Genomic DNA, 18456 nt, shown 5'->3' with positions numbered 1-18456 from the left:
TCCGGAATTCAAATAACCAGATATCAAAACCCCAGGTTTTAGCAGTCCCATTTTCATTTATATTTCCTTCCTCAGCACTCCTGGGGTTCCTAATGTAATTTTGCATGAAAGCAAAAGGAAAAAAATCTATCTTTAATACATATATAATATAGGTTACATACCTGTGTAAACTAAAGTGTGGTTTCTTCCACAAACAGCAAGTTTTGTTTTTTCTGGTTTTAAAGCTATGAATTAAAGCCAAAGGGGGGGTAAAAGTTATAAACAAGCTGATAGCTGGTTCAACAACAAAATGTTCTATGCTCTAGAGGGAGTTCTGATTTTTTTGTCTTTTTAGCAAAAGTATGTGAAGATTTGTTGCCCATTTGAACTTAACACATGACTTATTAAATCAGGATTTCCCAAGACCAAAAACCAGATACATACTTTACAAACTTACAGCTGACACTCAGGTTAACTTGATTATGGCTACTTCATCCCAATGCCACACTCCCCAGAATTTACCATTCATGGGATGTGCCTCAAGGAATATATCAAGTTGTAGGACAATATGCATGCCTAAAGCTGTCTTCAGTTTTCTTTAGAAATACTATTCTTAACTTCCTCCTATGCTTTTCCCACTATCTTAAATCTTTAAAATCATACCATTCTTTTGTCTTATCATCCCTACCTTCCTTTGCTAGGCACAGCTACCTTTTTTTCTTTTGCTTGCTAGACAGCCTCATCTAGGTGTTCCTGCTCCAGTAGGGGGTTGGACTAGACGATCTTTTGAGGTCCCTTCCAATCGATAACATTCTGTGATTCTGCTCTGCAGTGCCCTCTTATTGATCACTAAACTAAATTCCTAAGGACAGTCCTATCTGGACTAGTGCCTAAAATTTTTTGCATATACCATCCTGTCTCAATGTCAGCTCACTTACGACCCACCCATTGCGTGTACTTCTGTGTAGTCTGGTCACTGCGAAAGGCTGAGAATGTGTGTGAGAGGAGTCAAGAGCTATTTTGGTGGGAAAGAGAGAATACAGAGGTGCCTTTTCTCCCATGGCATGTGCACTCCATTTCAGAAACAGACGAAAAATATCTCAACGACTTTTCCATCCTCTCTCCAATTACTGATTGTTGCCAACAATTTATCTTCTCTCAGCCATGTCCTTGGGCCCTATACAATGCTCTTAAAACAAGATTATTTTTACATAATATATCTTTAATTGCTTTTCCACTGCGCTAGTCCCTGACAAAGCCGACAACCACCATCCCTTTCATAAACCCTTTTTCGGTCCTTCCAAATCAACTTTAATCAGCTCCATAGCATTCAGATTAAAGTCCCTTCTACCAAGTCACCAAATAAATGTATCTAGTTAAGCATGAACTGTCTCTGGTGTCTCACACAGACACAAACATAAATTGCCCAAATTCAGGTTCCTGCCTCTCCTATTCGACACCTACCACCACCGTCAGGGTGGAATCATAACCCTTCCAACACTGGCTTCTTCCTGCAATGTTAATTTGCTGCTTTATATCCCAAAACTCCATCTCCAACTTCAGAGATGATCTTACTCAGCTCTTCAGAAGCCTGTGCTCTCTAATCCTCCTCCCCCTTAGGCTAATCAATTGTATTTGATGAGCCAAGCTATACTGAAACGTTGACAACAATTTTTCATAACCAATGTCATTAGTCTCTAGTCAAGTCCCAGAAGCTATTTTCTCATAGAACATGCAGCCACATCCATTTGGCCCTAAGCAGAAACCGAAATGTGTCCTTGCAACCCCATTCCCAAAGCCAAGTGATGACTGAAAGCTAGTGAGAAAAGCTCCACAACTTTCTCCTGCTGCCTACTGCCAAGAGAAGAAAGATACCCCCCTTGTGATTTTTTCAGTGAATGCCAGGTCTTGTTTGAATTGCTGTCATCTTCTCTTCATCTACTACTCTCCATTGCAATTTGACAGTAAAACCAAAACTTGACACCCAATCCATCTAAGCCAAGGTAAGAATCAATCTCCCATATGGCTGACAGAAGATGTGAACCTGAGAGTAGCTGCATTCACCCTCTGAAGTGAAAGAGAGGAGCAGATAAAGGACAGAAGAATAAACTAAATCAGGAAGAAAAGAGTTTGAACAAGCAGAATAATTTGTTTTTAATAGTAAGCTAAGAGACTGATCTGCTGGCAGAAAGGATGAAGATAAACATTTAATGGTGAAAAGAAATGTGTTAATGGGATAGATTTGATTTGACTTGACATAAATAAGGAGATAGGGAAAAAGGTATTGACTTAGTTTTGTTTGACAAGATAAAATCAGCTAGGAAAGATCAAGAAGATAACAGTACCATGAAAACATATTTTGCAACAAATTAAAGAATATGGACATTTATTTTACTGCTTCATACAAATACATTAACATTCATGCCCCCTTGGGCACATCTTATACTTGCTAAAAATGAAGCAGTATTCGTAGAAAGTTCCTCATAGATTTGTTCTTTTATAAAGGTGCTAAGACAAAGGCAATACAAAGGTTACAAAATGCTGTTGGAACTCTGATTTCTAACGCATAAACACTGCAAAGACCAAGCATCTGACTAATGTCTTTGCAGTCACAATGATGATGTGGTTTTTCAGAAAAGGCAAATATTACACAAAATGAGAGCCCTCAAAAAAGACAGGACTCTATGTATCTGAAGTAATCTTCAGATGCAAAAGGACCGAGAATCTGGAACTAACGGAAAATCTATCAGGGATCCTTTCAAGCCAGCTTTATGAGCTTGTGCAGTAATATGCTAAGTGTGATGAGTAAGGATGGCGGAATCGGTTATTTTGGAACTGCATCTTATAAAGTACCTTTTCACAAGGGTGTCCTTTCAAAAAGACACACACACACACACACAAAAAAGAAAAAATTAAACAAACCTTTAACACATGTTGGTTTGCTGACAGTGTTCTTTGATCCTAGTCCTAATTGGCCCCAGTTGTTACTGCCGAACATGTATAGTTTACCATTTCCTGAAAAAAAATGCATAGTCAGAATCAGAACAGTTTGAATACCTCATACAAGACAAGAATGGTCATTCACACACTATGTTATTCATTACATCTATTTTAATGTAAGGTTTAAGATTAGGCAATTCAATACTAAAGTGTAAACAATAATTAATGTCCTCATGATTTTTCAGTATAAAACTAGCAATTGCATTGTTTAAGCAAGAAACCTCACGCCAGAAGAAGGGATGAAAGCAGAACAAACATCCTCTCCTTTAATTACAGCACAGATAAAGTGCTCTTCAGAAAATAAAATGTGCTCTTCGACAGACTCTGCAGTTCAGAAACCACAGCATCTATAGGCCCATTTATAAAATAACAACACATTTAACTGAGTACCCATGTCTTTTACCTCAAAGACAGGAATGAATAATGCAGGTACATAATTAATACAAACACACATTTCTAATATTTAGATTATTTTACTGTTTGGGGGGGCTATTTCTTTTACTGCTAAATGTCTTTAAATGATTTACAAATTTGCTCTTCTACAGAACATAGTTTCTGATAAATTTTCAAGTGTGTTCACAAATTGGATTTCTTTGTTATTCTGCATATAAGGAAGGCGTCTTTATGCAAAAACGCCATGCAGGCAAGGAGTTTTGTAAACCTAAATGCAAACGTTAGACTGCAAATCTTTAACGGGAGCAATGCTAGAATTGTATTTCAGAAACTGGTATAATGGGTCTTTAAACATGCAGGTTTGACCATTATAATCAATGAAATGTTTTAATTCCAAATAAACAGTGGGCTTTTTTAAGAGGATGGTATCTGAACAGATGAAACTTCTGTCATCATGCACGCAAATTAGCCAGCCAAAACTGAATACCGACAATACCTTAAAACGAACTCAATTAACTTCGTTTCACTTTTTTATATTTAATTTTATTTTTCATTTCACACCCAAAGATAAAACCCGTGTTCCAACAGAAATCTTTGCGAAACAATAGAAACTGATTTGTCAAAAGAAAACCCTTTTACAACTGCTAAAATGAGTTTGTCTACTTTTGATGAAGGTCTATAGAGCTTTTTGAGTTAGACTCCATCACAAGGCTGTCACATAAATAAACTTTGTCACCCAAGCCATCAGCAATTATCACATGATCTCAGCACATAACACCAATTCCACATAATACCAAAATATTACATCTATTTGTACTTCAGTAGTGTACATTCCCAGTGAAGGTTCTGAATGTGATCCAGAGACTCTGAAATATGACACTGAAATGTTTAACATATAGCAAAAAACCCCCTCTGTTAAGAAAAAAAGCCAAACCCAAACAGTTTATTTTCTTAAATATAACCACATAGTTTAAAAAAAAAAACCAAACAAACAAAACTACCACCACCAACTAAAAATAACTAGTATCTAAAGTCGCAATCAAATAGTTAGGTTTGACAATTTTTGGAGCATGGTGCTAAATTTCAATATTATGTCTTTCCAAGAAAGCTGGAATGGAAGAAAGTCTGTGGTCAAGTCTATGCTCATGGTATTTTACTAGTAGCAGTTATATCACCATCTCAATTTTGATAACGAAATCACATCAAAACCCATGTAGAGCTGCCTGTCACTGAGAGGAAAACATACCTTAACAGAAAGAATTTTTACTAGCAAATAGTATCCTGTATCAGTATACACTTCCTTGTATCCTTGGTTTATACTTTCTAACTACCTTTGTAAGACAGTAGTACTCCTGTGGGAATATGATGCCAAGCTTCTGTAATTCAATTTAAGTATATCCTCTTTTATCCGTTCAAAATTCCAACAGGTCATGCTTTTCATCCCATAATCTGCTGCTTCTTACATCAGTCTTCAAATTCCCAGGCATTGCTTTGTAAATTGGGGAGTTTAATAGATTATTTTTTTTACATTTTTACAACTGAGTAACAGCCTTTTATAATTTCAGGCTTTCAACACTTAGTGGTGTAACAGAAAATAAAAAAACTGGGAAGCAGGTAACTCAGACAGCAAACGAAAACTAATAGGTACTACAGAGGAATCTAAACAAATGCCTTTTCTGGGTCTGTACAGCAAATCAGGTTTTGGAACAGACATGATGCAATCTAAGCTGGCCAGGAAACATGACAGAATTTTGCATGCAAGAGGCCCTATTTTCAGAACTGCATACTGAGATATCTTCAGTCATCACCACAGGTGCACTGAAGTGAGAACTAATTCAACAGCAGACAAACAGGCAAGGATCATATTTCAAAACTTTGTGAACTCAGATTGCTCTTGGCTTTTTGCTTCCACTTTGGTGCTAACATAGAGAGACTGGGGCCACCTGGAATGGCTGGTAGATGACAGGTCCAGCACAGTAAGATTATGACTCTGGGAAGGAGAATGGAGACAACAGGATATAAAGAAAGGGACTAGTCAGACTGTTGTGTTGATGAAGACCTACTTCCACCACCAGTCTCCACCTTCATCCTGATGCAAGGCTGGAGTATTTCTCCAAAGTACGTATGCATTGGCGGCCACCAGCAGATGTTTCACCAACTTTAATTGAGGGCCATTAGGGAAGCCACAAGATTCTTACATCTTCAGGAACAGAAGTTTTGTGAAAGACTTCAGGAATAGAGTGTTTTCTAACCAGCACATCTCTCATCTGAGTAGCTGCTATTACAACTGTGGTTCCCAGGAACCCCACCTGTCACATGCTCCCCTGGATCATGAAGCACCACTAAAGGTATTCATTCAGTAGCTGGGAAATACCAGCTGAAATCCTCAACATGCTTCATGATAATAGAGAGAAGGCAAGTATTCCTATCATCTGTGTTTAAAAGTATGTTTTATGTATTCTCTCCCTAGTTTTCTAAGTTATATTAGCGTGGGAGGGAAATAAAGTAGGGAGACAATGTACAGACTTTGAGTATTTATTACGAGATTCTTTTCAGAAGATGTATCTGAAGAAAACATAAAAAGTAATATATTGGGCAGAGTATAATTTGGCAGGCACCATGTTTGTTTGTTTGTTTTTATTTGTGCTATTTGGTAAATAAACTGTTCGCAGTTCATTTAACATTCATATACAATTCAAATACATCTCACAAAAATGGGAATGACATCAGTTTTGACAGGCCAGTCACGATATTCTCAAAATAAAACCTTTATTGGGCAATAAGAATAGTCATGCTTCAGACATTTAGCATCACACAAAGAAAAAACAGCGCATTACGTTGCTTGCTCCCACCTATATCAAAGATCAACACAAACATGTTCTAATCTTTCTCATTTTCCCCCTGCAGCTGATGCAAAAGATGCTGTGCCATGTTCCAATGGGCTTACTGGTAGGCAGAAAGAATACAAGGAATCTGGTGTCCAAAGACCTAGAGAGATTCCAAGGTCTCTTTGGTGTAAATTGTTTAATGCCTTACAAAACTCAAAATTGTGAGTATACTATCTTGTTGTGGTTCCATATGCACCTCTTTTCATTCTCACTTTTACACTTCGTACTTCTTTCTTTCCTTCTGCCCTCTTGCACTGGGGGCTTCAGTTCTCTCCAGAGCAGAGTTCACAAAATGTGTCTTCCATCATCACCATTTCCTCCCTTGTGAACATGATCAGTCTCTTTGATCAAATGTGGGCAAGCTGCCTAGGATATTCCAATCAAGGCGAACAAACATTAACACTGCTGTTAACTCTAAGAGTTTTGAAGAAAAGAAAATCAATAGAAAGATATTGGGAGGAGATTCTTAAAAATATGTGTAACATCACTTAGCTCACACCTGCTCCCAAAAGGATTAATAAATTGCTTTCCTAAGTCTGCAGTCATAGAAGATGCAGGGAGTGAATTGACAGTATTCTTGGGCCAAAAACTACAGAAATGGGGCAAGAAACATTATTAATCATATTACAAGTGATGCTGGAAGATATACTGCTCATGACTGCATTGAGGAACTAAAGACAACTGCTTAAAAATTCCTGCCGGAACATTTAAATTCAGATTGTACCAAAGGCAGAGAGAAAATGAATAAAGAAACATGAATTTCAATCCCAGACTCTAAAACTGAAGATGGAAATGTTTCTCCAATCAGCTCAGCAAGCCAACTCAAAGTCAGCAAGTAACACTTGGCTTTTCTATCCCAACATATGGCTACAGTATGTAAATAAAATTTTGGACTCTATCTCCTGAACTAGAAATTTAAACAACAGTGTTTTATATTTACTTTACACTTTTCTTTCAAAAAGTCATACAGGAATATTGATGCTGGATTAGATGAAAGAAGTATTTGAAAATTTCTGAATATTTTGTTTGAATGCTAAATATTAGTTCCTGTACATTTTCTTCATTTACACTCAGTCAAGATGCAGTGTTAGATGAAGCTGTCTCTCCTGGCTAAAACCAGCTTTAAGGAACATATTGTATCAGTTTGGGTGATTGCTTTACTTATGACTGTTGAGATATGTCACTGTAAAATGGATATATTTCTATTAGATTTTAATCTACCTCATATTCCCACTGTCTCCTACATAGGTCCCACTACCTCTTCCAGGGGGTAGGGAAAAAAAAAAAAAAAAGGAGAGGGGAGTTTTGTGATCTGTAAATGAAGACTGAAAGTAAAATGAAGCATGCATGAATACACACCTGCTTGAGATACGTTTTCTTCTTTAGTGATGTTTGTCTTTTATCTCTTCCAGGTCAGGCTGAGATGGATTTCAAGAGACTCTTGGTTTCCCACAAAGCCTGTACCCTTCTCGGTAAACTCATTATTGGCACGCACTTCTGGAGCTTTTATTCTGAGTGTTACTGCAGTTCAATGTCATTCAACAAGGACTGTAATTCCACTGAATCATCCAGCTCCATTTAACAGCAGAGATGTGAGGTGCGCAAGGATATGCACAGGTGCGAAGAACAAATAAAGGACAAAGGCTTTCTGTTTCTTCACTTTTTTTGTAAGACTCTCGTAGTTTCTCTACCTTTGCTTGTCATTGATCAGCATTTTACCCTCACTTTTGCCTTTTCTTCACAATGTCCCAAAAAAACCTTTGGTACCACAGAAATTTTGTAATTGTGCTTCTACAGTTCCTTCTCCTCAAAAGCTCTGAGCAAATAAAGATCTGATTGTCTAGAAGTTTCCCTAGTGACATGTCTGCATACTACCAACAGCAAAGGCCAGCTAGAGACATTTTTGAAACATGCTGAGTACATCAAAATAACAGGGAGAAGGGGAGACAGTAGGGAAATGCTGTTGCAGGCAAACCTATGCCAGTTGACTTCTTCACAAGTGGCCACTATTACAGTGACGCAGGAATTAGTTGCTGATTAGGGTAACAGTGCTGGCACAGGCTGGGAGAACTCAAGGAGGCAATTTAAACTGATTAGTCTAAACTGAGATTTATATTAGTGTTATTTCAAACTGGGTGTGGGCATATGAAAGGATATATGAAAAAAAAATCAAAAGGAAATTCACAGTGCCCCAGGTTACATTCTGATTAATTTTATGCAACAGGCAATTTCCTAGAACTGGTTCAATCCAAGAAAAACTGCCAGGTTTTGTTCAAAACAAAATATTAATGGATAATTCATCTTCTATGAAGTTAGGCTTGAAAAATCAATTGTATAATTCCGTCTCAAGATGTTCTGCAGTCCATGAAATCTGTACTCTTTTTCTTATCATGCCTGGGACAGTTCATTTAAAAAATCCAGCATCTTAACTCTGCCTGGGGCTATAGCAAGAGACCCTCAAGAAATTATTTAATGAATAATAACCAGCTGCCCACTGATAAAGAATAAATCTATTCCAATAAAAAAGTCCTGGAATTATGCATATAAATTTCAAAACAAAATCTTATTACCTATCAGGAGTTGAATGTCAATACAATTGACACACTTGCTCATCAGCAAAAGAGTAGCCCCTTTCACATAAAAAAACCCGAACAAATTCTTTGATGGTATTGTTTCCATCATTTCAAATAAATGAAAATAAACATTAATACTGCTCATTGTATTGCATCTGAGCTTCTTTGAATGTTTTTGCAATTTATTTCTGATTTTAGCAGGATTTTCTGAAGTTTTTTGAGTTGCTCTTTCAAGGGTTATTTTCAGTTGATAGATAATAGTCATTCAAATCTTCATTTCAGAGATTCCCTCATGACAGTTCTTGGGTGCATCTTCTGAAAACCTTCCGTGACCCCACACTAACTTCAAAGGCATCTAATAGTTCCCACAGAACAGTTCTCTCTCCTCTCCACAACCTCATTTGATAGATTACCTCGGGACTCATATGCGAATCGTAACTTTCCAAGCTGTCCAAAATATGACCTTTATCAGACACTCCATTTCTGATACTAACCTGTAACAATAGCAGTATGTTCATCTCCACACGATATCAGTACAGGCTTGTCATTTTTGAACCAGAACTTGCTAGGAATATCTTCTGCAAATCTGCTTTTTCCAAATGTGAAAACAGCACCTGATTCTAAAACACACAAAAAAGTCCTTTTTAGTGAAAACAAACTTTGTCTCACACATTTTGAAATAGTAATGTCCTATTAATTCAATTGAACACTTCAGTTTCCTATCTTTTTTGTTTAAAAAAATGGCTGAAGCGTTTTCTTCTCTTTTTCCAAGACTACTTCATTTTAGGCTCACATTTTAGTCTTCCCGAATTTTCTTGGCCTGGATGAATTTCCTAATAGAATAGGTATTATTGCTGGCATATTGTGTTCTGAGGACACAATACTTTATTTTGGAGTACACTACTTTATCACTACACTCTGAGAAAAACTGCTGGGTATGTAAATGAAAGAATAAAGAACTTTGAATAACTGCCCGCAGAAAGTAAAACAAAAAGCTCATCCTGAAATCAAGTTGAGACAAACAGATCTCACATTTATACTTGAATTCAAAAAGGTTCTCCAAATTGGATTAGAGACAGACACACACGCTATAAAGAGGCGACAGCCTCCAAATCAACCACTCTTTGGCCCCCTAAAATCAAAACTCCCAGCCTTCAAAACACGGGTTGGCACAACTGTCTTTGATCATAAGACTATGATGTAAAAAAACCCAAACAAAACCACCCCAAAATAAAGTCCAGACAGCTCTTCTGCCCGTGTAATCTGTCTGTTTTTCTCAATTCTTCCCACTTTCAAAAGTGTCAGCAACATTATTTTAAAACATAGAATGTTAACTATTTATTCACCTTTTTGTCAAGCATGTGGCTTGACACATAAAATATTAATTTTACAGGAAAATAAATGAACATACAAATTAATTTGCCAAAAGCCAAGCACATGATGTGGTAAAGCACAATTAGATGTCCTATTTTAAAATGTAAAACCTTAAGCCTTTATCGTAGAATAATTTTTTTTTTTTAAAGAAAGCAAAGAGAAAAACCAACCCTTTCCTTGCAGACTTTTTGTTCATATGTAAGCTATGACAACACAAATAAAGTAACATTTGATTGCATCTTTAAAATGTCATCGCTTAGTAATAACATTGGAACACCTTCATGTATTTGTTTTCAATGAAAACAATCTCAATAGTCTGCGCCCCAGCTCCCAAACCCAAAGTTCTCTCTTAAACTGTAAATTCGATATTCATTTTGAAATTATTATTTAATGCAAAAGTTTCCCATATTTGCAAATGACATGTTATTTTATGCATTGAGTTCGGCAGACACGTACAAAATTGTATTTATGACCTCTCTAGATACGTTTCACTTTCACTATTACTAAAAACAAGCCTTGTGCTGACAAATTCATACCTTTTAAATAAAGGATTGAGTTTTTCCTCATCTTTTGCAGACACACCTACAACCATAAGCATCCTAAAGGGAATCTGAAAATTCTTTGAGTTTTAACTTCCAGACAGCCAGCCATGTTGTGTATTTGAAGATGTTTACAGTGATCTTTTTAGCACTTGTGCCAAAGCAGAGCTCTCTAGTTCATTTATTTTTCTTTTGGAAGCATTAGCATCAATATGTAGATATATTATTAAGTCAGTGTACACAAAAAGCAGATAATTTGATTCACAAATGTCGTTTGTATCTCTATCAGTTTGAGAAGTAAAACCTGCCAATTCATAAGTGACAGGACAAGAGGAAATGGCCTCAAGTTGCACCAGGGGAGGCTGAGATTGGATATTAGGAAAAAATTCTTCACAGAAAGGGTTGTCAGGTATTGGCACAGGCTGCCCAGGGAAGTCGTGGAGTCACCATCCCTGGAGCGGTTTAAAAGGCGTTTAGATGAGGTTCTCAGGGCCATGCTTTAGTACTTGAGTTAGGTTATGGTCGGACTTGATGATCCTCGGGGTCTCTTTCAACCGAAATGATTCTATTATTCTGTTTCATGATTCTATAAAATTAAATCTCGCAGAACTTAAATGAGGCTTTTGCTGTCTGAGCACCGAGCAAATGTTTAGAAATTACTGTAGGTCAAACCACGGACCAAAACTCAAGTATTAACTGAGAAAACCCGCCTGTTTAACACCGCAGCACCACACCACGCCGGTGACGGCAGCGCGGTTCCCCCCCGTCCAGCATCTGACGTCAGCGGACGTGTCTCTCCGCAGACGCCGGAAGACACTGGCCGAGCGGGCGGCCCGCAGCCCGGCGCCGCGGGGCAGCCGCACCGGCAGCGCGGGGGGGAGCTGGGGGCGGCCGCCAAGCGCAGAGCGGGGCGACCAGAGGCCGCGCCCATGTCGCCGGGGCAGGGAGGCGGCCGTTGGGGCACCGGTGATGGCGCCCAGCGCCGCCGCGGTGGGAGAAGCGGGCGGGGACCGCCACAGGCGGCCGAGGTTCCCACCACCCGGACGCGCAACCCCGTCCTCTGTGAGGAGCCGGCACCACTCACCGGGCACCGGCAGCTCGTCCTCCTCTGGGGGCTCGGCCATGGCAGCTGGCGGCGGGCGGCCGCCCCCGCGCCCCATGCACGGCGGCGCCGGGCGGCCGGAAGTAAACACAGGCCCTGCCACGGGCAACGGCCATAGAGAGCAGCGCAGCGCGGCCCCGCGCCCGCCAGCTGCGTGGCTGCCGGCAGCGGGCCCGGCCAGGGAGCTGGCCGGCGGCGCGGGAGGGAGCCCCCCCTGCCGGCCGGCGGTGGGGCGGGCGGCGGGAGCCTCTTTTTCCCGCCCCGCCATGTTGGCGTTACCCCGCGGCGGCGGGCGTTTGTGCGAGCGCTGCGGGACGCCGGGAGGGCTCGCGGGCGGGGGGAGGGAGGGCAGAATCACCTCCTTTGGAAATACCCTGCAAGTTTCTGGTGCTGCAGAGCTTTGCGTTCCTTGTACTGTCCCCACATGCCTGCGTGTCCTCCGTGTACCATCCTCTGTAGCTCGTCGCTGCCTCCAGCTCCCGAAGCAGCCGTCTCACACTGGGGTTCTGCCTGGAGCTCCCTGCTTAGCCGGGCCAGACTCCTGATCTGTCTGCTTGCTTTACTGAGTGATCGGAGAGGCTGCCCTGCCTTAGCCGGCGGAACAGAACTCGGAAAATTTATTCTGTCACCCATGGCGTTCTGCTGTCCTAAAAGAAGTTTCCTCCGATAGTCTCTCCTTCACACAAAGTCCATGTAAAGTCTGCTGCTTGGGTGCACAAGAAGACGTTCAGTCATCCACCCAGCCAAGGACACGTAGGTGACAGCAAATGTGCAGACCCCACTGGAATAAGTCTAGGGGTTTGTAGCCTTTTAACCATATTTAATGTGCAGTGCCAAACTCCCACTGGAGCTTTTCCTTGCCTCCCCCCAAAAAAACCAAAACAAAAACAACAAAAACAACCAACAACAACAACAACAACACACCCAAAAAACACACAACAAAACAAAACAAAACACAAAACCCACACAACTGTGGTTTGTGGATTTTTATTTTTTTGGTGTACACGTGCATTTCAGATATGCCAGGTCATCCCTCACTGAAATATCTTGCCTTCAGGATGATGTACCTACTGCAACAGAGGGTGCAGCTGACAGCCTGGACAAGCAATTTAAGCCTTGTTTTATGCAGAGTTTAATGAATACAGTTGTTGGCGCATAAGCTGAGGTATCCATGTAAGTACACACAAAGAAGGATGGCCACGTTTTCAAGAGCAGAAAATGTTCTGTGATTTTTGCCCTTACATGGGGCAGGGATTTAATCTCTTTGAACCACAATATCCCTCTGATGTTTTCTGCCCTAACTGCTTCTCCTAATCCTGGAGCAAGGGGATATCCAGCAAAAGCTGTTCAAAATAAAACTGAACAAACATTGTTCTACGAAGTGATGCTTGAGGTTGTAGTAACCACATGCTGTGGTTGCCAAGAGTATAAACGAGTTATGAAACAATCAGGACGGTTCATGGGAAAAAGGTGTCTGCAGCAGTGTTTTGGTTTCTATGGCCGTGGGATCCTGTTTGAGGATCAACATCTGGTTGGGTGAGATGGGAGCCGTCTCACAAAGTGGGACAAATGTTTTTCTGCTGGTAGGATGGCTGACCTGGTAAGGAGGCCTTTGAACAAGGAATGATGGGGAAAGGACAGAGTTAGCAGCAGCAGAATCTGCAAGTGGCCAGACACTGAGCTTCTGGAAGTCTGCATTGGCCACCACTGAGTACAGGATGGATGGGAAAGGCTATTTAGAGAGTGGGTGTTTGGTCTTGGCTTTGATTGACCACTGCATGCAAACAAAGCAGAAGTTGTGCTGGCAGAGGTCCAGTTATGCCATAGTGTCCCAGTTGTCCAAGCAGACATGTGTCACAGGAAGATGGATCTGTGGGCATGGTGGCGTGCAGCAGGTTGGGAGCTGCTCTGCCTGGAGGTGCCCTAGCTACTGAAGGCCCACTCTGCAAAAAAAAGGCACCAAGATCAGGTCCTGCCTTGGGGCAGGAGGCTGGGGAATGGTTGATCTGTGGAAGGACATTGACCTCCCAAGGTGTTTCTTTCAGGTTGAAAGGAAGCAGCATGGGCACTCTTGCTGCACTATGCTATGGCCACTGCTGTTTAAATGCTTTTCTTGCCTTTACCTACTCTGATTTCTGCTTCCCCTCAAGAAAGGAGGTGTCAAGCACCAGCCTCCTGCCAGCTCAGACAGGAAGGAGGCCTTATGTTCATATTAGACGACTATATCAATACCATTCCTTTAGCCTAATCTATTTTTCTCTTACACTACATTATTCTCTCCTCGCCAGTGTGTCTCAGCCCCTGTACTGCTATTACTCCATTTTCAATACCAAGCCCTGGAATATAGAAATATAGCAAAACAATTCAATCCTGATTTCAACATTGAAGTGTTTTATGGTGTTGTGACATGGCGGCACACTGAACCCTGGCAGCCTGGGAGCAGCTAGCAGGAACAGGAGGTGGCTCTAGGATTCTGCACTGAAAGATGCTGCTAGCATCCCAGAAGTATGAGAAGTGTGTCGTACCAACAGCCATGCCAACACCGATCTGACTCTTCTCCCACACCTGGTGCTGCTGCTCGCTCACAGAAGCTTATGAGGGACTTGGTCCATATGGGAACTGGGTTTGGGCAGTCCCTGTACAGAGGAGACCTGTGAAAGGGGCACTGGCACTGTCACCTCCCTGTGGGGCTGCAGGATGAGATTGGGACCTTGGCACCTTGACCACATTTCCTTCCCCCACCATCTTTTCTCCTGAGTACCACTAGTGACACACACTGAGTCTCCAGAGGGTGGGCTTGGAGGCCATGGGACTCATTTGCCAGAGAAGAGCAACCAAGAGGGAAACAATGGGCCGTCTTTCTTCTCTATATGCAGCTTTTCTGGCTCTTCCCATTCATTTCTGTTGGGTTTTGCTTCTGCCTGACATTTTCCCTGGCAAAGGCTGCATTTTCCAAATATCTCAGGGGTGGTTTGAAGTGAGTGTTCTTGAACAAGTCTCACCAAGAGCCCTACATAACTTTTTCATGGCAGTGCCTCTTTCTGGGGAAACCAAACTTTTTTTCCCACGTGTTTTAATTATATGATCCTCACATTGCAATTTCAACATATAGCATTTTCTGACAGATATGCTATCACCTTGATTTACACAAGTACGCTTCTCCCGACACAGAGGAGGAAATGAGAAAGTAATGGTCATATTTCAGAACCACCTACAGTGCACGTGGCATAAAATCTTATCTGACAATTATATTTGAGGGTAGAAATTTAAATGAAATTGCTTTAGCAATTGACCAACATCAGATTATACAGCAAGCAATTTAACATAAAGAGGTATGCAGGCTGTAATATTTAGGTTCCTGGGCCTCACTGATGGCTGTTTAGCGCTACCATAGCACAATTGAAAATTTGGTCCAAAAAAGCCCCAGGAAAAAATAGTTTTTAAATGTAGCCCTTCCTTCTCTGTTCTTGTTAGAACCATGAGGGCATGAATAAGCTGTAATGGCCCTGCCCAGCCCCATGCCCATGGGTCCAGGACCCTCATTTTGTCTCAGTGTGGGGACATCAGTCCCTGCCCAGGCCCTGCTGGGGCTGGGGAGCGCACACTGTCCTGGTCCCCTCCTCAGGGAAGCTGCCCCTCTGGTGCTGCACCCTGACAAGTCTTTTGCCTTTTTCTACTAGCACATGCTCCTGTACAAATATTTAACAAACACAAAATTGCTAGGAAATGGTATTGACACAGGTATGATACGATGGGCCCCCAGGGAAGAGCATAAACTGTGGGTGGTGCAATGGGCCCCATGAGGAATCACTGTCTGTCTAGTTTAACCAAGGAAAGCTTCAGTGTCAGCGCCTGCCAGATCCAGCCCTAGCTGAGGCAACCAAAGCGAAGATTTTAGTTCTTGGTTTTCCCTCTTTCGCGCAGCAGCCCAGATCTCTCTCTGCTTCATAAGCCTTTGTTTCTCTTAACTTAATTTGTGGGACTGAGAGAAGTCCAACACGAACGGAAGATGCTGTTTAACATGAGGAACTTCTTCAGTACTGCAAAACTTACAGGGACCAGCAAGCAACTGCTGCGACCATTTTGGTAAGCTTATCCTTTAGTTTTATCTGGGGTTTAGTGACATTTAGTCAGAAACCTGGAGACAAAAGCAGCTGAATCGTGTGAAGCAGTGAGTATTTCAGAGAAAGACACTTTTTCCCCCCCCACACACACATTTTGTTGCCCTTTTGCCTCCCAAGGCAGCAAGCTCTGCGTCTTCAGGGAACTGGAGAATTTTTAGCAGCAGAGTCAAGAAGGAATGTTTCTTCTTGAGGTCAGTGTATGCTGCAGGTACTGTAATCCATAAATATCTGAATAATGTAAATTATTATAGGAAATTCTTATAGACAGTTCTCATGGCCAGCACTGGGGTGGGGAAATTCTCTCTTTAAAGCTGCAAGGTGAATCTCCAGTATTTTTTTGTCTCTTATATACATTGGAAATGAGCGGGAAAAGCAGGATGTGGTACGAGATTCAAAGTTAACCACGTAGACCTGGCTCTGTGATGTGGCTTTGCCTTCTTTCTTCGGCTGCATAGGTGTGCCTGTCCCCATGCTTTCAGGAAAGTACCTGTGTGACAGTGTTCCAGTAAGCTTCTTCTCATGCTTGTCACGTCTCCAGGATCAGGTTAAAATAAAGACCTGAAACTTAATTCCACATCTTCCTATGTTTCCATGTCGGTGTCAATAAGAATAGCACTAACAGCATTATGCAGCAAATGATTAGTGCTAGAAAACAATATATGGGAATTTCACATTCACAGGAATCCTAGTATGCAATAAGTAATTTTTACTTATCATTTTACAAGTTATGGGATTTATTCACTACCGTTTTAAAGTGGTCCTGAAACCTGAGTGATATTTTTTTGTGGATTTTGGAGGTTTGCTTCTGGCAATCGGTGGAAAATTTCTCTGGTTAGCAGAGATGATAGAAAAGCAAGTTTGGAAAACAATGACAGGTAAGCTGGTTTCCCAGTGAAGTAATCCGATTTGTTAAGCTCCCCACATAATGTTTTTTTTTATTTTTCTTTTAACATTTTGTCATAACATTGGCGTAAGCTATAACCACTGTGTATGAGCACTGCAAGTTAAGCACACTGTGGTTAATACTGCAGAATAACCTAGTATGTATCAGTCTGTGCTAGTAGTCCAAAGTAATTGCTGTCCTTGTTCAGAAAGGAATAAGCCAACTGCTTGACCTTGCAATTCTGCCTGTTACATTTTAACTTAGGTATGTTGTCTCATGCTCCTTCTCTGGAATTTGTCCACTTCCTGCCTCCTTCAGAGCATGTGGACAACAGGGAAGGCAACACATTTCTTGCAAGTTGTTGCAATAAAACAGAATCATCATGGGAACATAGAGGCCAGGAGGAGACCTCTAGTCCAGCTTTCGGCTAGTAGCCTGACAACAGCATATGAGGTCAACTATGTCTTTCTTAGCTGTGTCCTGAAAATCTCCAAGGACAGTCATTCCAAATCCTCCCTGGGTAATCAATTTCAGTACTTTACTCTCTACCAATACAGAAATTAGTGGTGGGTATTTCTCAGCTCATTTCTCAATTGTGCTGAGTGGTAAAACAAGACCGATGAACAGAAGTTCCTACTTGGCAGGTTAAGATTGGCCAATCTCTAACTCCCTGGAAGGAATTGAAGGCTGTAATTAGAAACTTGAGGAGCAGACCAAAGCTGCTTTGGAAACAATGCTGCAAAGGAGAGTAGAGTGATCAAGCAGCAAGCAATTGCATAGATTTTAAAACAAGTATAGTATATATATACTGCATAGAGTAGCAAATTCTTGCTCTGAAGAATAATAACAACAACTACAATAATAATAATAATAATAATAGTGTCACAGTTATGAAACAAATTTCCTTCAGAATATACACATTGAAGTTAGAGCCAATCCCTTGCATAACAATTGAGAGCCTTGGTATTCAAAGCTGTATTTCAGTAACTCGCCTTGGTAAGCTGTTTTTCATGCTGTGGTGGAAGGTACCTGACCCATGAATGCCCAGCCTTTCTTATAATGTCAGGTATATTCTGTTCTGCGGCTGTTGAATATAGAAGTACATAAAATCATTTTGCTAACTCTGCAACACCCACTTCAAATTCAAAAATGGGGCATTTGGTTGCTTCCTAACTGTTTCTAAGTTTTTTACCTCAAGTTGGAGGCAAGCATGGGGACAGAAGGATAACATTTATAGCAAAATGTTGTAACTTTATTTTACTAATGATTGTAGTACTACGAAGATTGGTCTTTGTGGCTTGGAAATGTGCATTATTTTTTTAAATGGTACTGCCACAAATATTTATTACTGAAGTCACACATACAGTTCAGATTGTGTTTCATTTAAGAATCAATTTCCAAAGATACTCTGAGAAAATCCACAGGCAACATTAATCTTAGAACACAAGAAAGCCACTCTATCTGCACAGTGCTACTGAAAAGTCCAACCCTCCTGTAGTTTGGGGGCCTGTGCAGAGACTGGGCTCTGATGGTGCACATTGATGGGAATCTTTGTGGTGGTTCGTGCTTAGCATAGTGGTGGATCCTCTGGCAGCCTGCAT

The 18456-nt window shown here is 41.1% G+C and overlaps 2 protein-coding genes across 4 annotated transcripts in view; one reads left to right on the top strand and one right to left on the bottom strand.

Moving 5' to 3' along the window:
• The window catches only part of RPGR (retinitis pigmentosa GTPase regulator), a 41091-nt gene extending 28960 nt beyond the window's left edge, over positions 1-12131 (bottom strand). The window contains exons 1-4 of one of the 2 annotated variants that reach the window (XM_065859939.2): positions 11831-12131; positions 9328-9453; positions 2902-2994; positions 162-224 (exon numbers count right to left, since the gene is read on the bottom strand). In XM_065859939.2, the coding sequence (XP_065716011.2) occupies positions 162-224; positions 2902-2994; positions 9328-9453; positions 11831-12116 (568 nt within the window). In that variant the 5' untranslated portion in view covers positions 12117-12131. The remainder of the gene's footprint in view (positions 1-161; positions 225-2901; positions 2995-9327; positions 9454-11830) is intronic. The other variant, XM_071811976.1, reaches the window with a different exon arrangement.
• A 2911-nt stretch (positions 12132-15042) lies between these two features.
• Positions 15043-18456, top strand: part of OTC (ornithine transcarbamylase) — a 32217-nt gene continuing 28803 nt past the window's right edge. The window contains exon 1 of one of the 2 annotated variants that reach the window (XM_065861691.2): positions 15043-15934. In XM_065861691.2, the coding sequence (XP_065717763.1) occupies positions 15858-15934 (77 nt within the window). In that variant the 5' untranslated portion in view covers positions 15043-15857. Of the gene's footprint in view, positions 15935-16206; positions 16848-18456 lie in introns of those variants that run through there. The other variant, XM_071803646.1, reaches the window with a different exon arrangement.

This window comes from Patagioenas fasciata, chromosome 1 (assembly GCF_037038585.1).
Source record: "Patagioenas fasciata isolate bPatFas1 chromosome 1, bPatFas1.hap1, whole genome shotgun sequence".
NCBI classification, from domain to species: domain Eukaryota; kingdom Metazoa; phylum Chordata; class Aves; order Columbiformes; family Columbidae; genus Patagioenas; species Patagioenas fasciata.
Note: the sequence above shows the minus strand (reverse complement) of the source record. Positions and strands in the feature narration are given on the sequence as shown.